The sequence below is a fragment of the Lichenostomus cassidix genome, chromosome 5 (assembly GCF_008360975.1).
Source record: "Lichenostomus cassidix isolate B80296 chromosome 5, HeHo_3.0, whole genome shotgun sequence".
NCBI lineage: Eukaryota > Metazoa > Chordata > Aves > Passeriformes > Meliphagidae > Lichenostomus > Lichenostomus cassidix.
The window spans coordinates 8,503,760-8,524,229 of record NC_139486.1 but is presented as its reverse complement, the minus strand read 5'-3'; the positions used below and the strand labels follow the sequence as shown (position 1 = coordinate 8,524,229).

Below are 20,470 nucleotides of genomic sequence, written 5' to 3'. Positions count from 1 at the left end.
AAAACCAGGCTGTGTTAATTTATTCTGGGGTCTCAGCTCTCCCTAAATCAGCAGTCTGTACAGCCAGCCACAGCCTGCTTGCATGTTCCTACATATCAAATGAGAATGAAATGTTGACAGAAGAGCTGAGTTTCATGCACTAATTCAAGAAGCAGCCTGGTTGAAGAGATGTCAAATGTCAGATTTAAGTGTCTCACTTCCTCTAGCTCCCCCATTCCAGTGGCAAACAGTCAGCTTCTCATGACACAGGGGTAACATGCAGGAGCTGGGATGATGTGCAGACTCAGGCTGCTGGCCAGGCACAGCCAAAATGCAAGATGCTCTGTCCCTTCCATGCACTTGCTTTGTACGGGCAAGGAGCTGTTGTGTGTGACAGACAAAAGCTGCAAAGCAGGCAGGCCAGCACTGTGGCCAGGGTCAGTGCTATTTCAATGGCTGGAGATGCTCTAATTATAGTTTTGGGAAGGCTGGAAGCTGCCAGGTTTGATAGGGGAATAATGCGACAAGGGAATTGCAGAGTAAAGACACTTTTTGTTTTGTTCTTGGTCACTTAACTCAGGGACAAAGCCATTGAGGAAGGAAAAGCAAATTTAAGGCTATAATTCAGTCCCAGGAATACTGAACACATATATATAATTAGACAGAGGGGAAAAAAAATCAAGGCAGCCTTGTGTTTATTGCACTGGCTCCATCTCCTGTGCTTTTGGCACTGTGTGTTTCCAGCTGAGCTCCAGCCAGTTGACTGGGTGGTTAAATATCCTTCAGCAGGATAAACAGCTGAGGAAGCCCTGCTGCTCACTCTCACACAGAGCCTTTGGTGGGTGCTCAGGCAAGTACATGGCTTTATATATATTGCACTGCTCCTCTCTGCTTCTTGCTCCACACCCTGCTCTGCCTCCCCAAAAAGCTTTCGCAGGGCTGCTCTTCGGTGTTACAGGATTTATAGCAGCATTTCCCACAGGTTTTATGATCTGATTATTGTTTGGGTGCTTTTCCTGTATAGTTGTGAGCTGCACAGCTTGCAGAAGCCTTTGCTTGAGGCATTTCAGAGCAGTCACCTGCCCCTGGTAGCAGGGGAATTTTAGGAGGAGGGATGAGCAGTAAATTGACCCCAGCACTCAGCTTTGCTCTTGAGTTTATGAGAGGATGAGTTGCTCTGAAACCTTGTGCCTCTGCTTCCCATCCTGATAAACAGGAAAAGCAGTACAGAGCCAGTTGGGTGAAATATTCTTGGACACTTTGAAAACACAGGAATCAGAAATGGGAAGCAGATTCTTCTATATCACTCACAGTCCACCCCCTGGGCCTGCTGCTTGTCCATGCCAGCTTTCCCCACACCTTGCTGCTCCAGGGTCTCCCTGTTTCAGAGATCCTCATGCCTCCACGACACACCTCCACCTCTCCTGTGCTTCAGCAACCTCTCCTCCAACTATCTTTTTTCACAAGCTCACTGGAGCATGCTACCTCCATTTTCTGACTTCTCTCCTACAGGGATTGCTCCTGTTAATTACTTCAGCTTAGGCAGCTCCCCATCCCCTCTCCCTTCCCCACCACAGCAGCCAGGGTACTCCCTGCTCCCCTATGGGTAGCTCAGTCAGTGATTTCCCCCAGCTATTCCTGCTTAGGAGAGAGGCTGTTTATTTCCCCTTTTTTCTGTAGTTATGCAAACTTGCCCACCATGCACAGTGGTGATTTTTTTTCTTTCTTTTGAATTTAAAAAGTAGGACAGAGCTGGGAATCAGTATTTGGTGTAATGCCAGAGCACTGGAGAAGCACTAAGGACAATTTTTGATCTGTTTACTCGGATACTACTCCTCAGGCAGGGATCAATCACTTAAAATCAGAGACACTGTAAACAATTTATAGTAAATACAGCTAAAATCAAATATACTGATGCCTTTTCATTTTATCCGAGACAGGGTTTAGTCAAGTCCAAGCCAAATTTATCCTAGATGTAACTCCAGTAGCAGCAGTGCACACTGGACCAGAGAGAAACTCAGTTCATTTGCTTTAGCTTACCTTATTTGTTGGTGTTTATCTTATTTATGTAAACTGCAAAACTGCTAATGCAAGTAAAAATGCAAGGGAGGGTACAAGCTCTTAGCAATCCTCTCTCCATGGTCACCATGGCTATTTGTGCTTTGTTTCACTCTATTTACAAATTATTAAACATATTGACCCCAGCTCCATGTTTTGAAACCAAGAATGCAAAGAATCCATTTTTATTACTTTATTAACCTTTTTTATTTAACCTGGTAATAAAACTACTCAACTGTGTGGAGAAATCTCAATTAAAATTTGCCTTTCCAGGAGTCACAGAGTCAAATGCTCCAGTAGTTATTGAAGTTGGTTTCCCTGTGAAAGCTGTGCTCTGTTATCAGATTCTGCTATTCAGTACATAGATCCCTGCTTTCCAGCCAGCATCGTTTCAGGAGGTGCTTTGAAAGCTTTCAGGCTCTCCCAGTGATTGCTTTGCTTTTCTTTCACAGCAATTACAGTCACTTCATTTAATTTCAATGGAAACTTTAGTGTTTTAGACCTTGCCCATGTAGCTGAATGCTCACCTCTGGATCTTATTTCCAGTCCTCAGGAGGACTGGTTTTGATGACCTAGTCTGATTACAGCATCTTTGACAGCTTTAAAGGAATTTGCCCTGGGGAAGAAGACAGCTGCTGCTCTGATGAGGGATTTTTCTGAGCAGGCCTCCCAGGCTGGACATGTCAGTGTGAGATGCTGCCTACATTTTTCACCATGACCAACAGGTAGGTCTAAAAAAGGTTGTGTGCTCTTGGCTGCAAAGGCCAGTGTGGGGAGAGCCTCTGTCGTTAAACTGCTTAACCTGTTTCTGTCAAAACACTGCAGCTTCTTGGCTTCTTTTCCCTTATTCAGATTCTCTGAAAACTGTGGGCCAAATCTTTGTTCTGGTGTAAAGAGGCATTGCTTCTTCAGTTTATGCAGACTTCAGTGTAGGAATAGTCTCTCTGCCAGTATCTGCAGCTCTCATACAGCTTTGGTCCTTAACAAGGCTGATGAATTTTAGCCTATTATTTGTGAACAATAGTAACCCTTATTAGGAGCTGCAATAAAATATCTGATCAGACCTTTCAGAATTGAGTCAGTATAAAAGCAATATGATAATCAGTTCCCCCACAGCCCATTTTTTCCTGAATATTGAAAACAAGACTAACAATATTTCAAATTCCAAACAACCATTTTACCTCCAGAAAGGAGGTATGATTTGCCTAACATGGTCTGAATCAGGAATGCTCTGTGTTCTCTTCCTAATGACATTCCCAAACCCAGGAATTAAACTCTATTTTGCTCAGATAAAGCACCTAGAGTGAATGGGTCATTATTCAGACAGGAATGTTTTGCAATAAAATATTTTGACAAGTATCTGAATTAACCAAGTTCTGTGTCTTTATCCTGGAGCAGCTACTTTACTTTTTGGAGAGAAATGAAAGCAAAAATTTCAGACAGAAAGGCCAGAACTACCACTGCATGAACTGTGGGGTAGTGCAAAGATTTGGGAGAATCCATCCCCAAGACATCTTCAGCCTTGGTTTTTTAAAAGAGGGTATTAGATGGCTCGAAGGTCTGAGAGCTGTTTGGTACCCTGGAGCAGTAACTTCTCTCCAGTGCCAGTCCATTTCCACCACACATGCTGCCCCAAAATCTAGCTCTGAACTAACAAGAAAAGGTGACAACTACCAGTGCCACCTGCTCCAAATTTTCCAAACTACCTTTCTTTTTCCTCCTCTGTATTTTTTATGTTTCCTACTCCCAGGGGGACAAAAATAAAAAAAAAAAAAAAAAGGAAGACGTGCCATTTTGCTGCCTTGCAGTTATTTGATTTGTATTTGGTAAAGGCAAAAGAGCTGAAGGTGTCCTTTGTGAAATGACAATGGGGAGCACAGAAGAGAGCAAACCCACCAGCTTTGATTGACCTGGCACTTCCTAGTTTACATCTCTGACACTGATGCTGGCTCACACTGGATCCTCCTGAAAGACATGACAGAGTGGTGGCTCCTGGAGCATCCCTTGCTAATAACCTTTTGCTTTGGAATGTCAAATATACCATTGAAGAAGCTGACGCTATTTTCCAGCTCTGGCATTATCCACACAGCAAGTGACAAAGCTTGCCAAAAGCAGGAGAGTCGGGAAAAGGTGTTTCAGGTCTACAGCATCAGAGGTGTCACAGAGGCAGGAGAGAACTTCTGGGAAGGAGTGGCAGTGTCACTTTTTCATCTTCACTTTAGAGCTGTAAAGAGCCTTTTGGCCCAATATGCTCCAAAAAGGATCTGATATTTTCCCAGAGTTCAAATACATAGGGAGAAATGCTAACACCAGATAGGAAGTGTAAGAATATTCCAGTCTCAATAGTTCTCCCAGAAATGCTTGCAAGAGTGTGTTTAATGCATGAAAGAGAGAATGCAGGATACTGAGCTAGCTCTCTGTACCCAAAAGTTTTGTCTTTGTCAAGGAACAACATGACAAACAGTCAGAATCACATAATAGACTAAGAGCTCTGCTCCTCCCATCTCACTATTATTTCAGCATCTCCACAGCTGTCCTGTGAAGCTTTATTCCTTGCCTCTGCATTTCTCTGGCTTTAAAAGAAAAGGCAAAGTAATTTCCATTGTTTCATTGAGGATGCTGATTGTAAGGCTCATACATTTGAGATGATGAAAAATATGCTGATGAAAACATTCCACATCAGAAAAAAAAATGCATTTGTTGAAGCAGAGATGATCCTGACCAACATAATAATTTAAGCTGAGAGGTTTTCTGGTCCAAATTTCTGATAAGAGTGAAGGAGAGAAAGAGAGAGCTGAGCTGTTAGAAGGCAGCTAACAAGAAGCTGCATCCTAGGGGTATTGCACTTGAAGGTTTTGGTTCAAACATGCTTGGGATCAAGGCTGGACCCTGGTTTCCCACTCTGCTCTAAAATCACACCCTGCTCTCAGCTACCCCATTGTAAGACATGCAAATTGTCTTGGTCAGGACCCTCCAAATCTCCTGAAGGAATGCCAAAGGATGCTCTGCTTTGGAATGAAAGCACAACTTAAATCTTCAGCTTGCCTGTGCAAAACATAACCAGCTTTCAACCTGACTTATCTATACAGCCTGATGCCAACAAGTGTGCTTTGATGTTCTGCCTGAATTTTCCCTTGCTTATTTTCCTTGCCTCAGCTTAAATTGAGACACAATTGAATATAGGCTCCAGAAGCACTCAGCCAGTTTTGGAAATTGTACCAATTACTCTTTGTTAAACCTACTTGTTTTACTCTGAAATCACCAGTCTCCAGGGCTTGCAGAGGTGGAGGAGAGAGACTTACACACTAATTAGAAAAACAAATATCATCATTAATTGACTTAACATTAATGTAAAGTGTCTGCCAAGGACAGAGGGATTTGTCACTTGCTTTTTATAATCTTTATCATCCTATATCACCATCCAAACTCTTTCCAATTTGTGCATTTTTTTACTCATTTGGGCTTTTGTTACACTTCAATCTGCCCTTTTCTCCATTTTTCTCTTCTTCTTTCATGTCATTAAGCTAATCTAATCCTCTTCCAAGGTGACACTGCAAATGGAGCTGGGGAGCATTTACTTCAATGCCCTCAAATCATGTTATGTAGTTGCCTGTGCCTAGGTGCTTTGTGATTCTCTGGGCTTCTTCCCTTCCCATTGCTTTCAGTCCCATTTCCTGCCCCTCTCAGGGCCAGTTTGGCATTAATGGCTGCCAGGTTTCTAAAATCCTTTCAGGAGAGACAGTGGCTCACAGGAGTCAATTGGAGTCTTTTGATATCTGGGATTTAGACAAGACCACTAATCCCCTTTTGAGGCTACATCCTGCAGTCATTCTAGCTGGATTTCTCCTCAGGTCAAAGCTCACCTAGGAAAGCAGGCAGGAAAGCCCCAGTGAACAACATCAAGCACAGAGTGATTACTGCTAAAATAGAACTCCTGAAGATAATTCCACTTTCCCCATTTCTAAGGCATTTTCCTTGCATGTCTTTTCTCTTTTATGCCAGCTCAGATGTCCTCCTGCTGGCAATGGGTTTCTCCTTCTCATCCATCTCATGGCTGATGGCAGCACTGCCATCAACAGCAGAGCACATGCTTTAGGCAGAGGTTCTGGTTCCACTGCTTTTTGTTTCTAAAATACAATGAGTGTGTGACAAAAGCTGACTCAGAATGACCTCACTCACTCCAGCCCTATCCATCTCCTGCATCCCATATCAACAGGACTGACTGATTTGGAATCAGTGAGCTAACACCAGATATTAGCATTTGGTTACCTGGTAACTCTTATTCGATCAATACATGCTTTACATTTAAGGTCCCAGCAATAGGATGATCAGAACAAATTAGAAAACCTCAGGTGGAATAAACCTAATGGCTATGGGACATTTCTAAAATAAAAATGCATGTTGAATCACAAATAATAACTTGGCTGCAGTCTCAGGAGTCTAATTATGAAGTGGATGTGGAATCATTCTGTAATTATTTAGAAAGTTCATTTCAGCAGCCAGAAATTCTCTCTCTGTTTACTATATATCATCACAAGTCCTCTGTGGTTATTTGTAACATCTACTTGGAAAGACTCATGAATAAGAGAGGCAATTTTAAGAAATGGAGACAGACCCATGCCTTTTATAAGGCAATGGATTCATGCCAGGGATGAATTGAGACCAGATTCCCCAACAGAGTTAAATCATTTCCAGTCAGTCCAAACAGAGCAGAGATTGCTGTGCCCTGCAGCAGGGATGTTCTCACCATAATGCTAAACCCTACAACACTTCTGCTCAGTGCTTCTACATTTGCCTTAAAAAAAAAAGCCAGTTGAAAACCAGTACAAATCTGTGCACATTGTGGATTTCAACCTGGTGCCACGTCTCCAGGAAGATGTTCACTTGGAAAGACCTGCTACATGCTTGCCCTGTACTTGGCACTGGTGAGGCTGCACCTTGAATCCTGTTTTCAGGTTTAGGTCCCTCACTACAAGAAAGACATTGAGGTGCTGGAGAGAGCCTAGAGAAGGGAAAGGGAGCTGGAGATAGGGTCTGAAGTACAAGTCTGATGAAGAGCAGCTGAGGAAGCAGCTCCAATTTAGACTGGAGGAAATGAGGCTCAGGGGAAACCATATCATTCCCTACAACTACCTGAGAAAAGGTTGTAGATGGGGAGCATTGGCCTCTTCTCCCAGCTCACAAGAAATAAAGCAAGAGGAAGTGGCCTCCGATTGCACCAGCAGAGGTTTAGATTGGATATAAGGAAAAAATTCTTCACCAAAATAGTTGTCCAGCACTGGAACAGACTGCCCAGGGAAGTGGTTGAGTCCCTGAGGACATGATTTAGTGGTGGCCTTGGCAGTGCTAGATTAACAGTTGGTCTCACTGACCTTAATGTTGTTTTCCAACCCAAACTATTCTGTGATTGTAAATCTGCAAACAAAGCCGTGGCTCTGCCTTCAGAAGTGAGTTCTGTTTGGCATCACAGGAACTATCAGATATACAGGGAGGAAACTGGTTGCTTTCATCCTGGCTGGCTGCACACAACAAGTGTTACCAGACCATCTTCCCATTCAATGTTCTGTTTCCATTATGCTTTGTTGTCTTTTTTTTCTCCAACTCCACAAAAATGCCACATTTTGGAGTAAAAGCTGGACAACAGATTAATCATGACCCTTCTGGATGTGGAATGGAAACATGCAGTCCAAAGAGCAGATTTTTGTCTTGAAGCTGGGATTTACGCAGTGCTTCCTTTACCAGAAGGTTGAGGAGTAGAAATAGTGCTGTATGACATCTCATGGGTGTCCCACAGCTTTCAGCAGTAAATCTGTTTCTCCAGAGGCAGAAAAAGGAAGGAGGCAACAGCTAATTATACTCTGTGGGGCAATTTGCTGTTTTATTTCCTGATGTACTCCCTGACTAGTGGAAAATCACTCTTGGCAAACACAAAACTTACCCTGCTTCCAAAAGGTGCATGGCTAAATTATTAATCAAGAGTACACAGAACCGCGAAAGGTGGAATATTGAACAAAGGCTCAATTGACACTCTGGAAGTTGAGGAAGATATGGAAGACTCCCCTCTAATTTATTTATTTCCTTTCTGTTCTGTTATCCTGATATGCTGCTTCCAGTTACCACTGCACCCTGCACTGTATGGTATTACGTGATTTTGTTTTCAGATTGTTGGAGATAAAGTTACTTCATTATTAATATATATGCACTGTGCATATCCATAAATATTGAATATATATGTGTGTGTAAACCTACTGGAAGTGTTAATAGTTAAGATAAACGAAGTCCATTATTGCAATGAGTGACTATTTCTATGACCCTATTTGCAATAAAAGCAGATTCAATGATATGAGAAAATTGCTAGGTTTCAGAATAATTGAACCAGGCCAGATGAATCCCCACAAAGGCATCATTTACCAAGTACTTTGCTTGTCTAAAATATTTATTCCCGCAGAAGGAAATGGAAAAAGAGTTCATATGGTTACATGGCTATCCTCTGAGTGTAAAATTGTTTTATCATGTTATGTTTATTTCCTAGACATCTTCCACTGGGGTATTGCAGAAAAAATACTGGCTGTGCAGTTAATTCCTTTGTGTGGACTGTTCATATTTATTCTCTGGGAAGTCAATCGTGTTTGGTTCGGGCTTGTTTTGTTTTTCTGCTGAGCAAACACTTAAGCAACACTTTTCTTGTAGAAACTTATTTGCATATACAATGTGCACCATTCAATGTCAGTACTACACTGAGAGTTAAAATGTTTTTGCTTTCCCTCCTACGTACCACGGGAAGTAGTGGAGTTCTTGATGAAAATGTTGGTGTTGCTCTTTAAGACTGCAGTATATTGTTCATGTTTAAGGACTACATCAGTAGTTATAGATAATTTTAGTTTGTCTTGTATTGAAAGCCTGGATAGATTTTTACTATTAAATGTTCACAGCAAAATGCTTCCAAGCAATCTACAGACAAAGAATTACTCCCAGCAATTATCCACTGAATAAATCTGAATAATGAATACATTCACAGAAGTCACTATCTATTTGTGAACAATTAGCTGAAAGAAATAGAGGTGACACTCACAAGCTAAATAATTCATTTATGAATTATTTGTCCAGCTTTGTTTCTGACATATGTTGCATGAAATGAGATCAAAGCTTAGATGAAAAATTACTTTAAAAAGAAGAGCAATATTAAAGGAAATTCTTCCAGCTTCTAATGCAGAAATCATTCTGCTATTGTAACTACCATTTATTACCAGACATTTCAGAAGCTAGAGAAGTTATTTTCCTGGATTCTCTAACTTTAAGCATTAAGCTGTATTTTATTCCTAACATATATCCAATTTTAGGTTGTTAAACTACAATCAAAAGCACTTAGTATGAATGGAGCTGTCCCTGTTATGAGATTTGAACTCCTGACATCTTTATCCACTGGAACTTGAGTGCCCAGGTAACTACTAATTATTCAAGCATTTACAACCATTACTAGCATTATAATTAACACATCTTGAGATAAAATTGAGAATGCCCCTATGAAATTATCATTCCTGGCATTTAGATAGCAATTTTTCATGAAAACATTTATAAGCTGCCCAATTATTCTTCCATCAAATGAACAAAAAAAAATGTTTACATTTAAGGGGAATCTAGGACTGAAAATAAATGGTTTCTGGCATCAGAAGATATAAATGTTGTCTCTATATGTCCATTTCTTGAAAACAACAAATTCAATCAACTTCTGCATTGGTTGAGGAGTTTTTTTGAGAAATAACCAAAATGTTTTTGACCAATTACCTAGAAAACTGTAAGAGCTTCCTTTCAACAAATCCAGATTCAGTGGAAAAGACAGGAACAAGCTTTTTCATTCAGGTCTAAAAGCTGACAAGTTCATTGCCACGTTCTGCAGGAATAAGAGGTTGCACAAAACCCTCTTATGTGCCCTGTTGGGTGACACTAGTAAAAACAAATGAGACAATTCCCATGGAGAAAGTCAAAGCTAGATGAAGACTAGAGTTTGACTTCCTTCTTCCCACCTCTATCAGTTTTGCTGGCCAAAACAGGCAGGTAAATTCCTTCTTACATTAATTAGTAGTAAGTGTTTATCACAATAGGAGGAAGAAGGAGCCAGAGAAGTCAGGGACTATGGTTTGACAGGTTTTGTTACCTTTCTGTCTAGGATCTACTATGAAAAAAAAATTTGAAGAATGTCTTTTCCCCACCAAAAGACATCTTAGATATTCTGAAATAACTTCTGTGGAACACTTGCAGAACACTCCAGAGAAGGGATTTTGAAGGCATTTCACAAGGTCTGCAGCTGTGAGCTGGTTTCAGCATGAGGAAAAGCCCTCCATCACCCCAATGCACAGGAAAGAGAAGGTAAGGTAACTTCAGGGGGCTTTTAGATATGGTGCAATCAGTGCTTTGAGAGCCCTAGACCAGCAAAATCTCTTCTCCGTGTGGATACTGATGTCACTAAGGACAGGCTTGAGGACAGTAGACCCATGCAGAGGCTGAGCTGCAGGAGGGTAGCAAATCTTGAGGGGTCTGCTGACCCCACATCAGCCAGAGAAGCCTCCTCTTCTGCTCTGGCCCAGTTTTCTCCAGGGGAGGATCCCTTTCCATCTGCTCACCCATTCCCCACATCCCTGGAAGGAAGGTGAAATTGGTGAAGCCCACAGAGCAGCTGTGCCCTCTGGTTCCCAGTGTCAATGTGGGCATCTTGCAGCCCTCGCTGCACTGCAGAACAAGGGTCAGTCTGAGCATGCCATGGAGAATCCATCCAACCACCTGCTAAAAATCCAAACCATATACATTACACACGGCACAGCAAACAAATAGCTCCAGGAAAAGGACAAAGGAAAAAAAGGCACAGATTTGTGCTTGCAGGGAGAGTAAACCAGTATATTTCAGCAGTTGTGGCAGGTATTTCTGACTAAAAATTGTATATTTGATGGTGCCCAGCCGTCAGCATTTGACAAGGGGCTGTTAAAGCCTCTTGAACAGTAAATCATGTCTCTTTCTATCAATAATCTTATTATAATATCAGTAGAAATGTCAAATGTTTAAATCCCACTTTATTACTATAATAATGGGTTTAATTTGTAAAACATATAAAGTGAGGCCATAACTGTTCTGGAGGGAGATATCTGTCATTCCACTATATTTATATAATGGCTTTACCCACATATTTTGAATGGAAGAAGGATTAAAAGCAATCCCACTTGCAGTATTTCTGTGATTGGAAATGGATTCTGGAAAGGAAACCAACATGACCACAGAAATGCAGCAATTATTTTTTTAAAAACACCCTCATCTTCATATACATGCAAAATAAATATGTAGTTGTTTGTCTGTGACTTGCTCCATTCAGGCCCTTTCCCGCTGCCAGAAAAGCCCTGCTTCCAGCTGCACAATCACTATTATCACTCCGTGCTATTTTTGGCTCCTGAGTACATCTCTGAGCGTCATCCTTCCCCCGCCAGCCCTGGTATGAAGGGCGGAAACTCTTCTTTCCCCTCCTCTGTCCTCCGTCGCTGCTCCCATCTGCGTGGTGCCGCTGCCGGCTCTGTCCTCGCTGCACAGGGGTCTCTGGACACGGCTTTTCCCTGGCCCTACTCATTTTCCTGGGCAAGAGGCTTTCCATCCAAAGCTTCATGTGGGAGGCTTCATGTTGGCATCCAGAGTACATGTCCCAAATATGTCCAGCCTCACTTTCTGGTCATAGCTCCGAGGAGCTGCCGGTAAGTAATCTTCTGGTGGGTGATGGAGTCCCTGTGTCCAGTGCTTGGAGCTGGTTACAAATGGGTTGTTTTTAGCGTCATACTATTTCCAAGCTAGGACTTTGGTTGGTTTCCAGCTCTTGTCACAATATGTTAACACCAGGTTTCTCTCTGAGAGGACAGTGCTTTGTTTGTTCTGACACTGTGTAGCTTTGATTTCCATAAGTTATTAAAGTCTAGTAAAATCACTTCCTTTTTAAGGTCTTCCCTGGCTAGGTGCTATCTAACCAGCTAGCTGTTTACTCTTTTTGTCTTCTGATGTGATGTCACTGCTAAGTGTTTGGAAAAGCTCATATGGACAACAGCTGCATTTGAAGTTATAAATCTCTTCAAAGATAAGGTTTAGTTTCCTCAGCTGTGCCACAGGAGAAGCCCTATAACCACCTCTAGCCTGAGCTACACTGTGTCTCCCTAAACCTGTTTCATTTTACAGAGAATAATCAAATATTCATTATGTGAGTGTGTGTGTCTGTTGCAGAGTGATTGGGGTACTCACCTGGTAGATGAGACCCTGTTCCCAGTGACCGCTCCAATGAATATTTAAGTATTACATATTAAGTATTCATTGGAGCAAGGATAGGAGCAGACTTCTGTCACCCCCAAGGGAGCACCCAAACACCAGGCTGTAAAGCCATTCTTTCCTTCTTTAGCTCAATGAATATTTAATTATTCAAGGCCAAACAAGACAGCTTCAGTGGCAAAACTGAGATTCCCTGCTCCCATGTGTGCACCGCAGCTCTGATGATGAGGGTGTGTATATAAGAGATGTGGCTTTGTATTTCCTTGGACTGGGAAAGAAGTTAAATCCAGGTTTCCCACACCCAGAATTGAGCTTCCAGCTTCTTACTTGTTCAATGAAAAACACAGAGCTCCAACACACACTGTCCACAGTCATGAGACAGAGGTGGTATTAACCCCAATATCAGAGAAAGCATCCTTATCAGTGATGAGATAGGTTTTATGAATTTCTCAGGAGGAGGAATCAAAGCTGAAGACATTCCTCACCCCATGGCAATTCCTGCTGGCTATGTAATATGTGTTTCTGAGATTATCCAGAATGTGATGCATAAGAAAAATGATTTATCCCCTTTCCTCTGGGGTCTGACACCCCCAGACTGTAGTTAATGGGACTTAATCCTGCTTCTGCAGTCCAAGGAGTGGGTATGTGAAATGGTGAGTGTGGAGAAAATATCCAAAGAGAAAAGGCAAGGCAAGGGTATTTGGGTCTAAAAAAGAACAAAACTAGAAAATTGAGGAGTAGGAATATCAAAGGAGAAAAATTGGGGTAAGGAGCAGGCAACCACTAAGTGGGGAAATAAACAAGAGGAGAAAAAAGGAGCAGCAACAGTGACCAGAAGAAGAAATAATACCTTCACTTAGAAGAAGAACAAAGGGAGAGGGAGAAAGGGCTAGAGAAGATTACTTCAATCCTAAAAATAAAATGTGAAGAATCTTTATCCCTCACTTAGATCTTTGAAATGTAGAAAAATTGCCATCTGCTCTCCAGTTCCAGAGGGTAGTGGGTGTCTCTGAACCAAGATGCTTTGGATTCACTTTGGGCAGTTGACAGTGGGAGAATTCCTATGCAGAACAGTGACTTATTACTGTTATTGCAGCTCTGTCTCTCATAATTTCAAAGAATAGACAGCATTATGATTCTGTTGTCAAAGACTAAATGTGGTTTCCAAGCAAAAACTAGAACAACAGCATAATTGTGATATCAAAGTGCAAATAAATTACCATCTTGTACCCATCAGGAGAGTGTCCAAACCCAAGTCAGCAGCATAGTCCTAGTTGTTGAAATGGCAACACTGCATTCTGAACAGAACTGCTTAGCTCAGAACATTTCAAAGGTGCTCCAAATGACATGGTTCATATATTTCATATCACATTTATGTTCCTCTAGCCTAAGGCTGTTGAGCAGCCACCTTCAGCAAACGTTTACTACAATTTAGAGAAATCCTTTCTGAACACTTTGCTGTCCATTGCTTTAACTATCCTTTTCCCTGAGAATACAGTTTTAGAGTACTGCAGATCTATGACAAAGTAGGAATAACCCTATTGTCTTACTGTAAATATTACAGTGGTCTCACTCTGTCCAAGCAGATGTGTTACACATCATTTCCTTTGAGGGGCATGGTGACATATCCACCACAGCTCAAAACTTCACCCAGATACATTAATCCTGTTTGAATGGCCACGTGTTTTGTGTTTTGATCAACTCTTTAGACAGATGACAGTAGCTCTCCTCCTTCCATACTGAGGAAAAGGCCTCCTGTGGACCAAGCTGTGGGGGAAAAGCGGAAAGCAGAGAGAAGGGTTCGATTTCGTGAGCCAGAAGAAGTCATTGAACATGGTATGCTCAAGTTACTAGGAATTTTGGCATGACTTTTCTAGCTTTTAACATCCACTCTGTCTGTCCACACCAGCTTCCTCCTCTGATAACATGATTTGTGATTTTCAGCTGAGCACAGAGCAGAGGATAAATGAGTTTTGCTCTGTGCTCTACAGAACAGCATCTGGTCCATTTGCCTGCCTGCCCTGGGAGCAGTCAGGCTCCTGCACCACCCTCAGCTGTTGGCTCAGTGACCCCTGAGTTAGCCCAATGGGGTCATTGTTGACCATGGGCTTGGCTGAGACCCAGGGCTGCCCCAGAACAATGTTTCCACCCAGACCAAATTTAAACATAATGGTGTCACTGTGGGTAACTAGGATGCCACAGAATACAACAGCAGAGGTCTGAGCCTAGCAGCCAGAATGTAATAACTTCTGCCAACAAAGGCACGCAAGGACTGACACAGCTAAGAAAACGTCTGGTCTTTTTGTTCATGAGCCAAAATATTGCAGGTAGGTCAGCTGGGAGTGACCTTCAGCAGAGGTGTGGCACAAGGATCCAGTTTGCACTTCTGCATGTGCTGTATGCAATACCAAAAAAGAATTGGTGTTACCTTCTGACTTTCCTAAACTGACCCAACCAAGAAAATTGCATTTATTGGTAGAGAACTAAAATTGAATGGGTTTGATACGCCAGTTAGTAAAAACACAGTGACAGAATGGTGAAATTTCTATGTCAGCCACCTGTTTGGACTGCTAGAGCTTCTGAAAATAAAGTTTGGCATTTGCTGATGTGTCTGTAAACAGAACCCTCACTGGTTTGGCAATACATGGTTTGGGATGCCTCCTGATGCAGGAGGGGAAAGCTGTTTCTTGATAAGCTTGTTGACATGGCCTGGGCTTTCCCATCCAAACTGAACTCCTGGAAAGACTCAGTGAGTCAGCCCTAAATTCCTCAAAGCTCATCTGACTGCCCAAGAGCAGGATTTCGATGGGAGTTACTAACTCCCTCAGCTCCCTGCCACAGTCCATGCCTCACATCAGCACTGGCAATCCTGCAGCCAGTCCAGCCCAGGGGGACCAGGACAGCAAAGCCACGCTGGAACTCTTGCAGGGAGCTGCAAGGATGGAGGAGACTCTGACTCTTTTCCATGAAGATGAGAGAAATGTTCCAACCCATAATTAGCAGACTGCTGTAAACAGTCTGTGATTTAGATTATTTTCTGTTTGTCCACACAACATTATTAACATTAAGGCTGGTAAGATGAAGGTTTCTGGCACCACTGAAATTTTTCCATTCTATGGACTTTTCATCCTGGATTGTGTCTGGGCACTGGCTGCCAAGCAGATGCATTTCCAGGATATTGTTGATGAAAGTTAGTCTGACAGTGCTTTCTTAACATTCATTCTTTCAGCCTGCTGGTTTAAATCCTTTCCTTTCTAGGAATTATGTGGAATTGGGAGGGTTTTCAGCAGAGCTGTTTCCTGACCTCCCTGCAACAGTGGCAATCCTGCCTCTGAATTCACCCATACAATAACTTTTCCTCACTTTTGTGAAGTACCTGCATGTTTGCATGGAGTGGACAGGTCCTCATCCAGAGCCAAAAGTGGTGTAAGAGGTTGCCCAGCATCCCTAAGGTGACAGGCAATTTCAGAGACACTGCTTGGTTCTGCCTTTCTTGCACACCTGCTGCCAAGAGACCTTTCCAGGCGTGTAAGAACATTTTCATTCTGTTTTCCAGTCATTTCCTGCTGTGACTACGTAGTGGGTAAGTTGAATTTTTCACATTATAACTGTGAGCCATCCATAGCATTAACCTGAGTTTGCTTTTGCAGCTGGTGGGATGCACTGTGCAAATGTACACTCTGTACACACAGAATTTTGTGCTGTCAGTGGCTTTTGCTTTTTCTCCTCAGCATAAGCAGCACAAGGTGCTGATGAGGTCTGGTGCAATTTTAAACAAGACATCTAGTAAGACAAATAGTGGAAACAAAAATTAAATCCCTGAAGCTATTTTTAATTTAAATATAATTAATATCTTTTATGGCAATAGAATAGGTACATGTTTTTCACTAAGATATGCAAGGAAAGCACCCCAAGCAAAACAGTGGTTCTCCCTGCTGAGTTTCATATGAGAGGAAGAGACAATTCATTTATATGTTGACAGCAGGGTAGATAATAAAAATAATCTGGTTTTTCTTTTTCTTTTTCTTTTTTTTTTTTTTAAGGCCCACCAGCCTCACAGACCCTCAAGCAATTGTGTGTATCTGGATATTCTGATGATGGTGGTCATTTCTAGGCCCTGGCCAACATTCAGCCCCTTCTGTAGGCAGAGCAGTGAAGGGAGAAGGGTACATAAATACATGTACACACACACACACCTATAGAGGCCAAAAAGCCTCCCAGGTAGATGTCCCCATAGCTGTTGCTATTGCCCAGGAAGAGGGGTTGTATTCTCATGACAATGGAAGCATCAACTATGGCAGTTATTGGGCTAGAAACAAGTACTGTAGCCAGAAAAGGGCCTGGTGGAAAAGCAAAGGTCAAACACTTTTCAGGAGGCAGTGGAAATGTGTTTCCAAGGCAGGAACTGAAACAAAATCTCCTGTATCCAGGTCCAGTGCTTTTCTCAGATGAGTTGCCATGAGGCTGGGCACATGTCTGTGTCTGAGTGTGCTCTTCCAGCAAGCAATTTGTGAAATTTAAGTATTAAAATTCTAATTGCAACATAGAAAAGCAAACTTAAATTTTGGCACTTAACTGTAGTCATGTTTTGAAGTTGTTGTGAGCACAGCTCATCATTATTTGTGGGTGGAATTATTCTACTATTTTATTTTTTTTCTCTTCATGGATTGAACACATTTCCTAATTGACTGAATATAAGTAAAGCCCAGTTTCACAACTGAGATCACCCAGAAATTTCACGTGGGGAGTAACTTCTGCAAGGTTGAAACAGGCTACAAACGCTTCATATAAAAGGATTGATGTGAAAAGCTGCTCAGCTTCCACAGGAAGGTTTCCCTGCTCCCTTGTGTGCTCATCAGCAGAACCCCACACTGGGAAAGGCAGGTGGGCACCCAGTCAAGAGCTGTAGCCTGTGGTGTGGGAAATACCAACTCCCAGCTCACAAGTCTCTGCAAAACCAGAAAGTGGTGAGCAATTCCCTGGCTAAACACCTTCATATCAACCATTCATAGAATAATGCCAAATAAATTTATAAAATCTGAAGTCTGCACATGGATAATTTGCAAACAGAAAGAAGGGCTAAATTCAAATGAATAAATTACTTGCTGCAAATAATTCACTCAGATCTATTATGGGACATTGATTTGGTTTCTGGTTAGCTATAAAATGACTGCCTATTAACATTTTACCTTTTCCCCATACACTTTTTGATACATTATTATGTGTTTCTGGCTTGGTTTTATGACTTTTACCTTCCTCTCTGTACATCTGTATGACAGTTTAATTGACTGGTGTGTATTCCAGGGCTCAGAGTGGAAGCTAATTTAAATATGTTACAGCTAATGTTGGCCCTTTACCCATAATAATACACTCCACATTTTTATCTCCTTATTGATTATGTGCATATGGCAGGAAAATAGCTGCACACTATGGGTTTTATTCAGGCATGAATTTGGCTTTATGCTGCATGTTTAATACTCGAAGTGCTTTGTGAAATAGTGCCGACTGTGCAATGGTTGTGCAATCAGACAGAGCAGCCAGATCTGAATCCAACTGGATCCCCAAGGCCCAGGGATGGATGTATGCAGGCAAGGACTGGGATACAGCTGTCAGCAAGCTGAATGCAGCCCTCTGATTTCCACATGTGTGCTGTGCCTGACCTGTGGCGCTTTAAATGTACTTGAACTATATTTTGAAGGCAAGAAAAATGTTTACAGTATCCTCCTGCTGAAGAGCAAGTGCAGAGGATGTTCTGGTGTAATTAGCACATGTAGCACTCAGAGAGTGCTTAAAACTGCCAGAGTGTCCTGAGCATGCCTCTTGGTTAAAGGAGTCATGTTTGGGTTCTTTCCATAGCTAGCAGGAGTCCCAAACAAGCTGAGTTACCAGGGAAAAGGACAGAAATCTATAGCTTCTCTCTTTCACAGAGCATTTGTGAACATTAAATAATTAGACAAAGTAACTTCATATTCTCCTTGTATTCAACTTAACACTTAGTGTAAAGGTATAAAAAATAATTGCTGGAGGGGAAGTTGAGATCATGCATTAGCTATGCTAATCCTGTTCTTATTGTACATAATTAAACTCTCTAAATGATCCATTAGATGATATCTTTTATACTCACCACCCTCCATCAGGAAGTGTGACTCACTATCACTTAACTGATGCCTACAGAAGTGCTCACCACCAGAGCCCTGTGTACCCTGCTGTTCCCAGAAAACTGGGACAAAGGCATCAGCAGGAGATCAAATCTGGGAAGTGTTTAAGATGGCACTAAAATAACGCTGCTTTCTTTTTTTCTGCTCGTCACCTTTCAGCAGATGACAGGTCATCATCTGGATTGCCTGTGCTCCTGTGGCTCTCGTTTTGTGCAGTGCTGATCCTGGCTGTGAGTCTCTACTACACCAGCATGAAGCAAGATGTCAAAGTCCTGGAGGAATTTCAATCCCGACTTGTTATCTTCTTCCTTCATATCCGACACGTTGCTCAGAGATGCTGGACTTGGTTTCTGAGGCAGTAACCATGTCCTCCAGCCTGACACTGCTGAGAAACATCAGTGCAAAGCTCCCAGTCTGCTGCAGCCACATACAAGGAACACATGAGCATCCACCTCAAAGAGCAAGAAAATCACCCCTGCTGGGCACCATCCAGCAAATACTTGTTCTTTTTCCTTCTTGATTAGTTTTCTTTTTCATATCAATGAACAGTCATACTAATGCCTTGAGGTTCCACCAAACTCGTGCTCCATCACCCTGAACAGCAAACAAGTATCTGGATTTTGTCCCCAGAGCTCATAAGCTGCTGATATGAGGAGCAAAAGTAGAGAGAGAAATACACTGATGTGTGCAGGCAGCAGCAAGCTCTGATAAAAGTCTTGTGAGTCTCAGGTCAAGGCTTTAGATACAAACCATCTTTCTCCTCAATTCTCCTAAGAGCTATTCTGCAAAAGTTAAAATAAAGCTGAGCTATTGCACAGACACTGCTCTGGTGGCCAAAGGCTTGGAAAGCTGCTATATTTATACACCTGAAATGATTATTAGTAAAACCCCAGCAAATAGCTTTCTTGTTTCCCTTCATGCATTTTTTTCCTCCATGGGCAAAAGCTGTTTCTTAATGCTTCACTTCACTCCCAGGTGTGAAAAAGAACACAGAAACTCATTTAAACAGAAAATAATTTATTTTCCTAACACAATAAGTAGCAGCATTGAAACCCAGGTTAATCATCAAATCAGTAGTTTAATCCTCTGGGTCTTATTCAGTCCATAAACCCTGCAAGCTGACATAACAAGATTTATGATAATGCTTGTATTCAGATGGAGGTTTTGACTGGGTGTTCAAGGCTTTATGTCATGGCAATATGGACTGCTTATGAAGGCATGGGATGCTAAACACTTTTATCACTCCATTGTCCCACCATACTGTGCATTTCTCTGAAAGAAATCCTTTCAATGGAGATCATGTGAAATGGTGCTCTGGGTATCTGACCAGAGAACAAATGACTGCAAGTTCATGAGCTTCAAAGAACTGGCAAAATCAGCTTTTAGACCTTAGATTCTGCTCAAGTAGCACCTGATGTGTTCTTGGGGCTATTTTATATGGTGAGATTGATATCAGAACCTGTAAGAGCTGAAGAAAAAAACACTGCAGAAAAGATGAAGAGACATCTGCAAGACCTTGGCTTGGATTCCCCTGCCATTGCAGCCATCCAAAAGAAAAAATGGTGCTCTATTTTTAGTTATTTTTTTAAAAGAGGGTCATACATCTGCCCCAGCAACCTTCTCCCAAGCAGCCCAAGGACTTTAACCAGGAGAGGATAAACAGAAACACAACATGCAACCTCCTCTCAAGAGGAGAGTGAGCAGCAAACTTGACTGAGAGCAAGTGAGAAAAACTGCAGCCCAAGACAGAAAGTGCCTTCAGTGGCTACTCTTATGCTCCTCTTAAGCTGTCAAAGCCACAAGCAGTGCATTGGACGTGTGCTGGCCTGGGAAGCAGAGGATGCTGCAGGAGCAGTGTTTGGCTCAGGGTCTGTGTGCAAACCACTCAAGTACCCCAGCTCAGAGGGTAAGTCCCACCACTGCTTCCCTCCCCTCTCTGCTCTCTCAGCCCTGCTGTTTAGGTAATAAAGAAGAAAGGTTTTAAA

The 20,470-nt window shown here is 42.1% G+C and overlaps 1 protein-coding gene across 5 annotated transcripts; it reads left to right on the top strand.

The window, feature by feature from the left end:
• Nucleotides 1-527: 527 nt before the first annotated feature.
• C5H14orf180 (chromosome 5 C14orf180 homolog) lies at nt 528-20,470 on the top strand. 5 transcript variants are annotated; one of them, XM_085061236.1, is made up of 7 exons: nt 528-817; nt 2,637-2,762; nt 9,378-9,478; nt 10,205-10,404; nt 14,037-14,163; nt 15,884-15,910; nt 18,645-20,470. In XM_085061236.1, the coding sequence occupies exons 4-7, from the start codon at nt 10,387-10,389 to the stop codon at nt 18,845-18,847; spliced, it is 375 nt and encodes a 124-aa protein (XP_084917362.1). In that variant the 5' UTR covers nt 528-817; nt 2,637-2,762; nt 9,378-9,478; nt 10,205-10,386; the 3' UTR covers nt 18,848-20,470. The 5 variants fall into 5 exon arrangements, with proteins under 5 accessions (XP_084917362.1, XP_084917364.1, XP_084917361.1 ...); XM_085061238.1 differs by lacking the exon at nt 528-817 and having other exon boundaries at nt 2,313-2,762; nt 10,297-10,404; XM_085061235.1 differs by lacking the exon at nt 528-817 and having other exon boundaries at nt 2,313-2,762.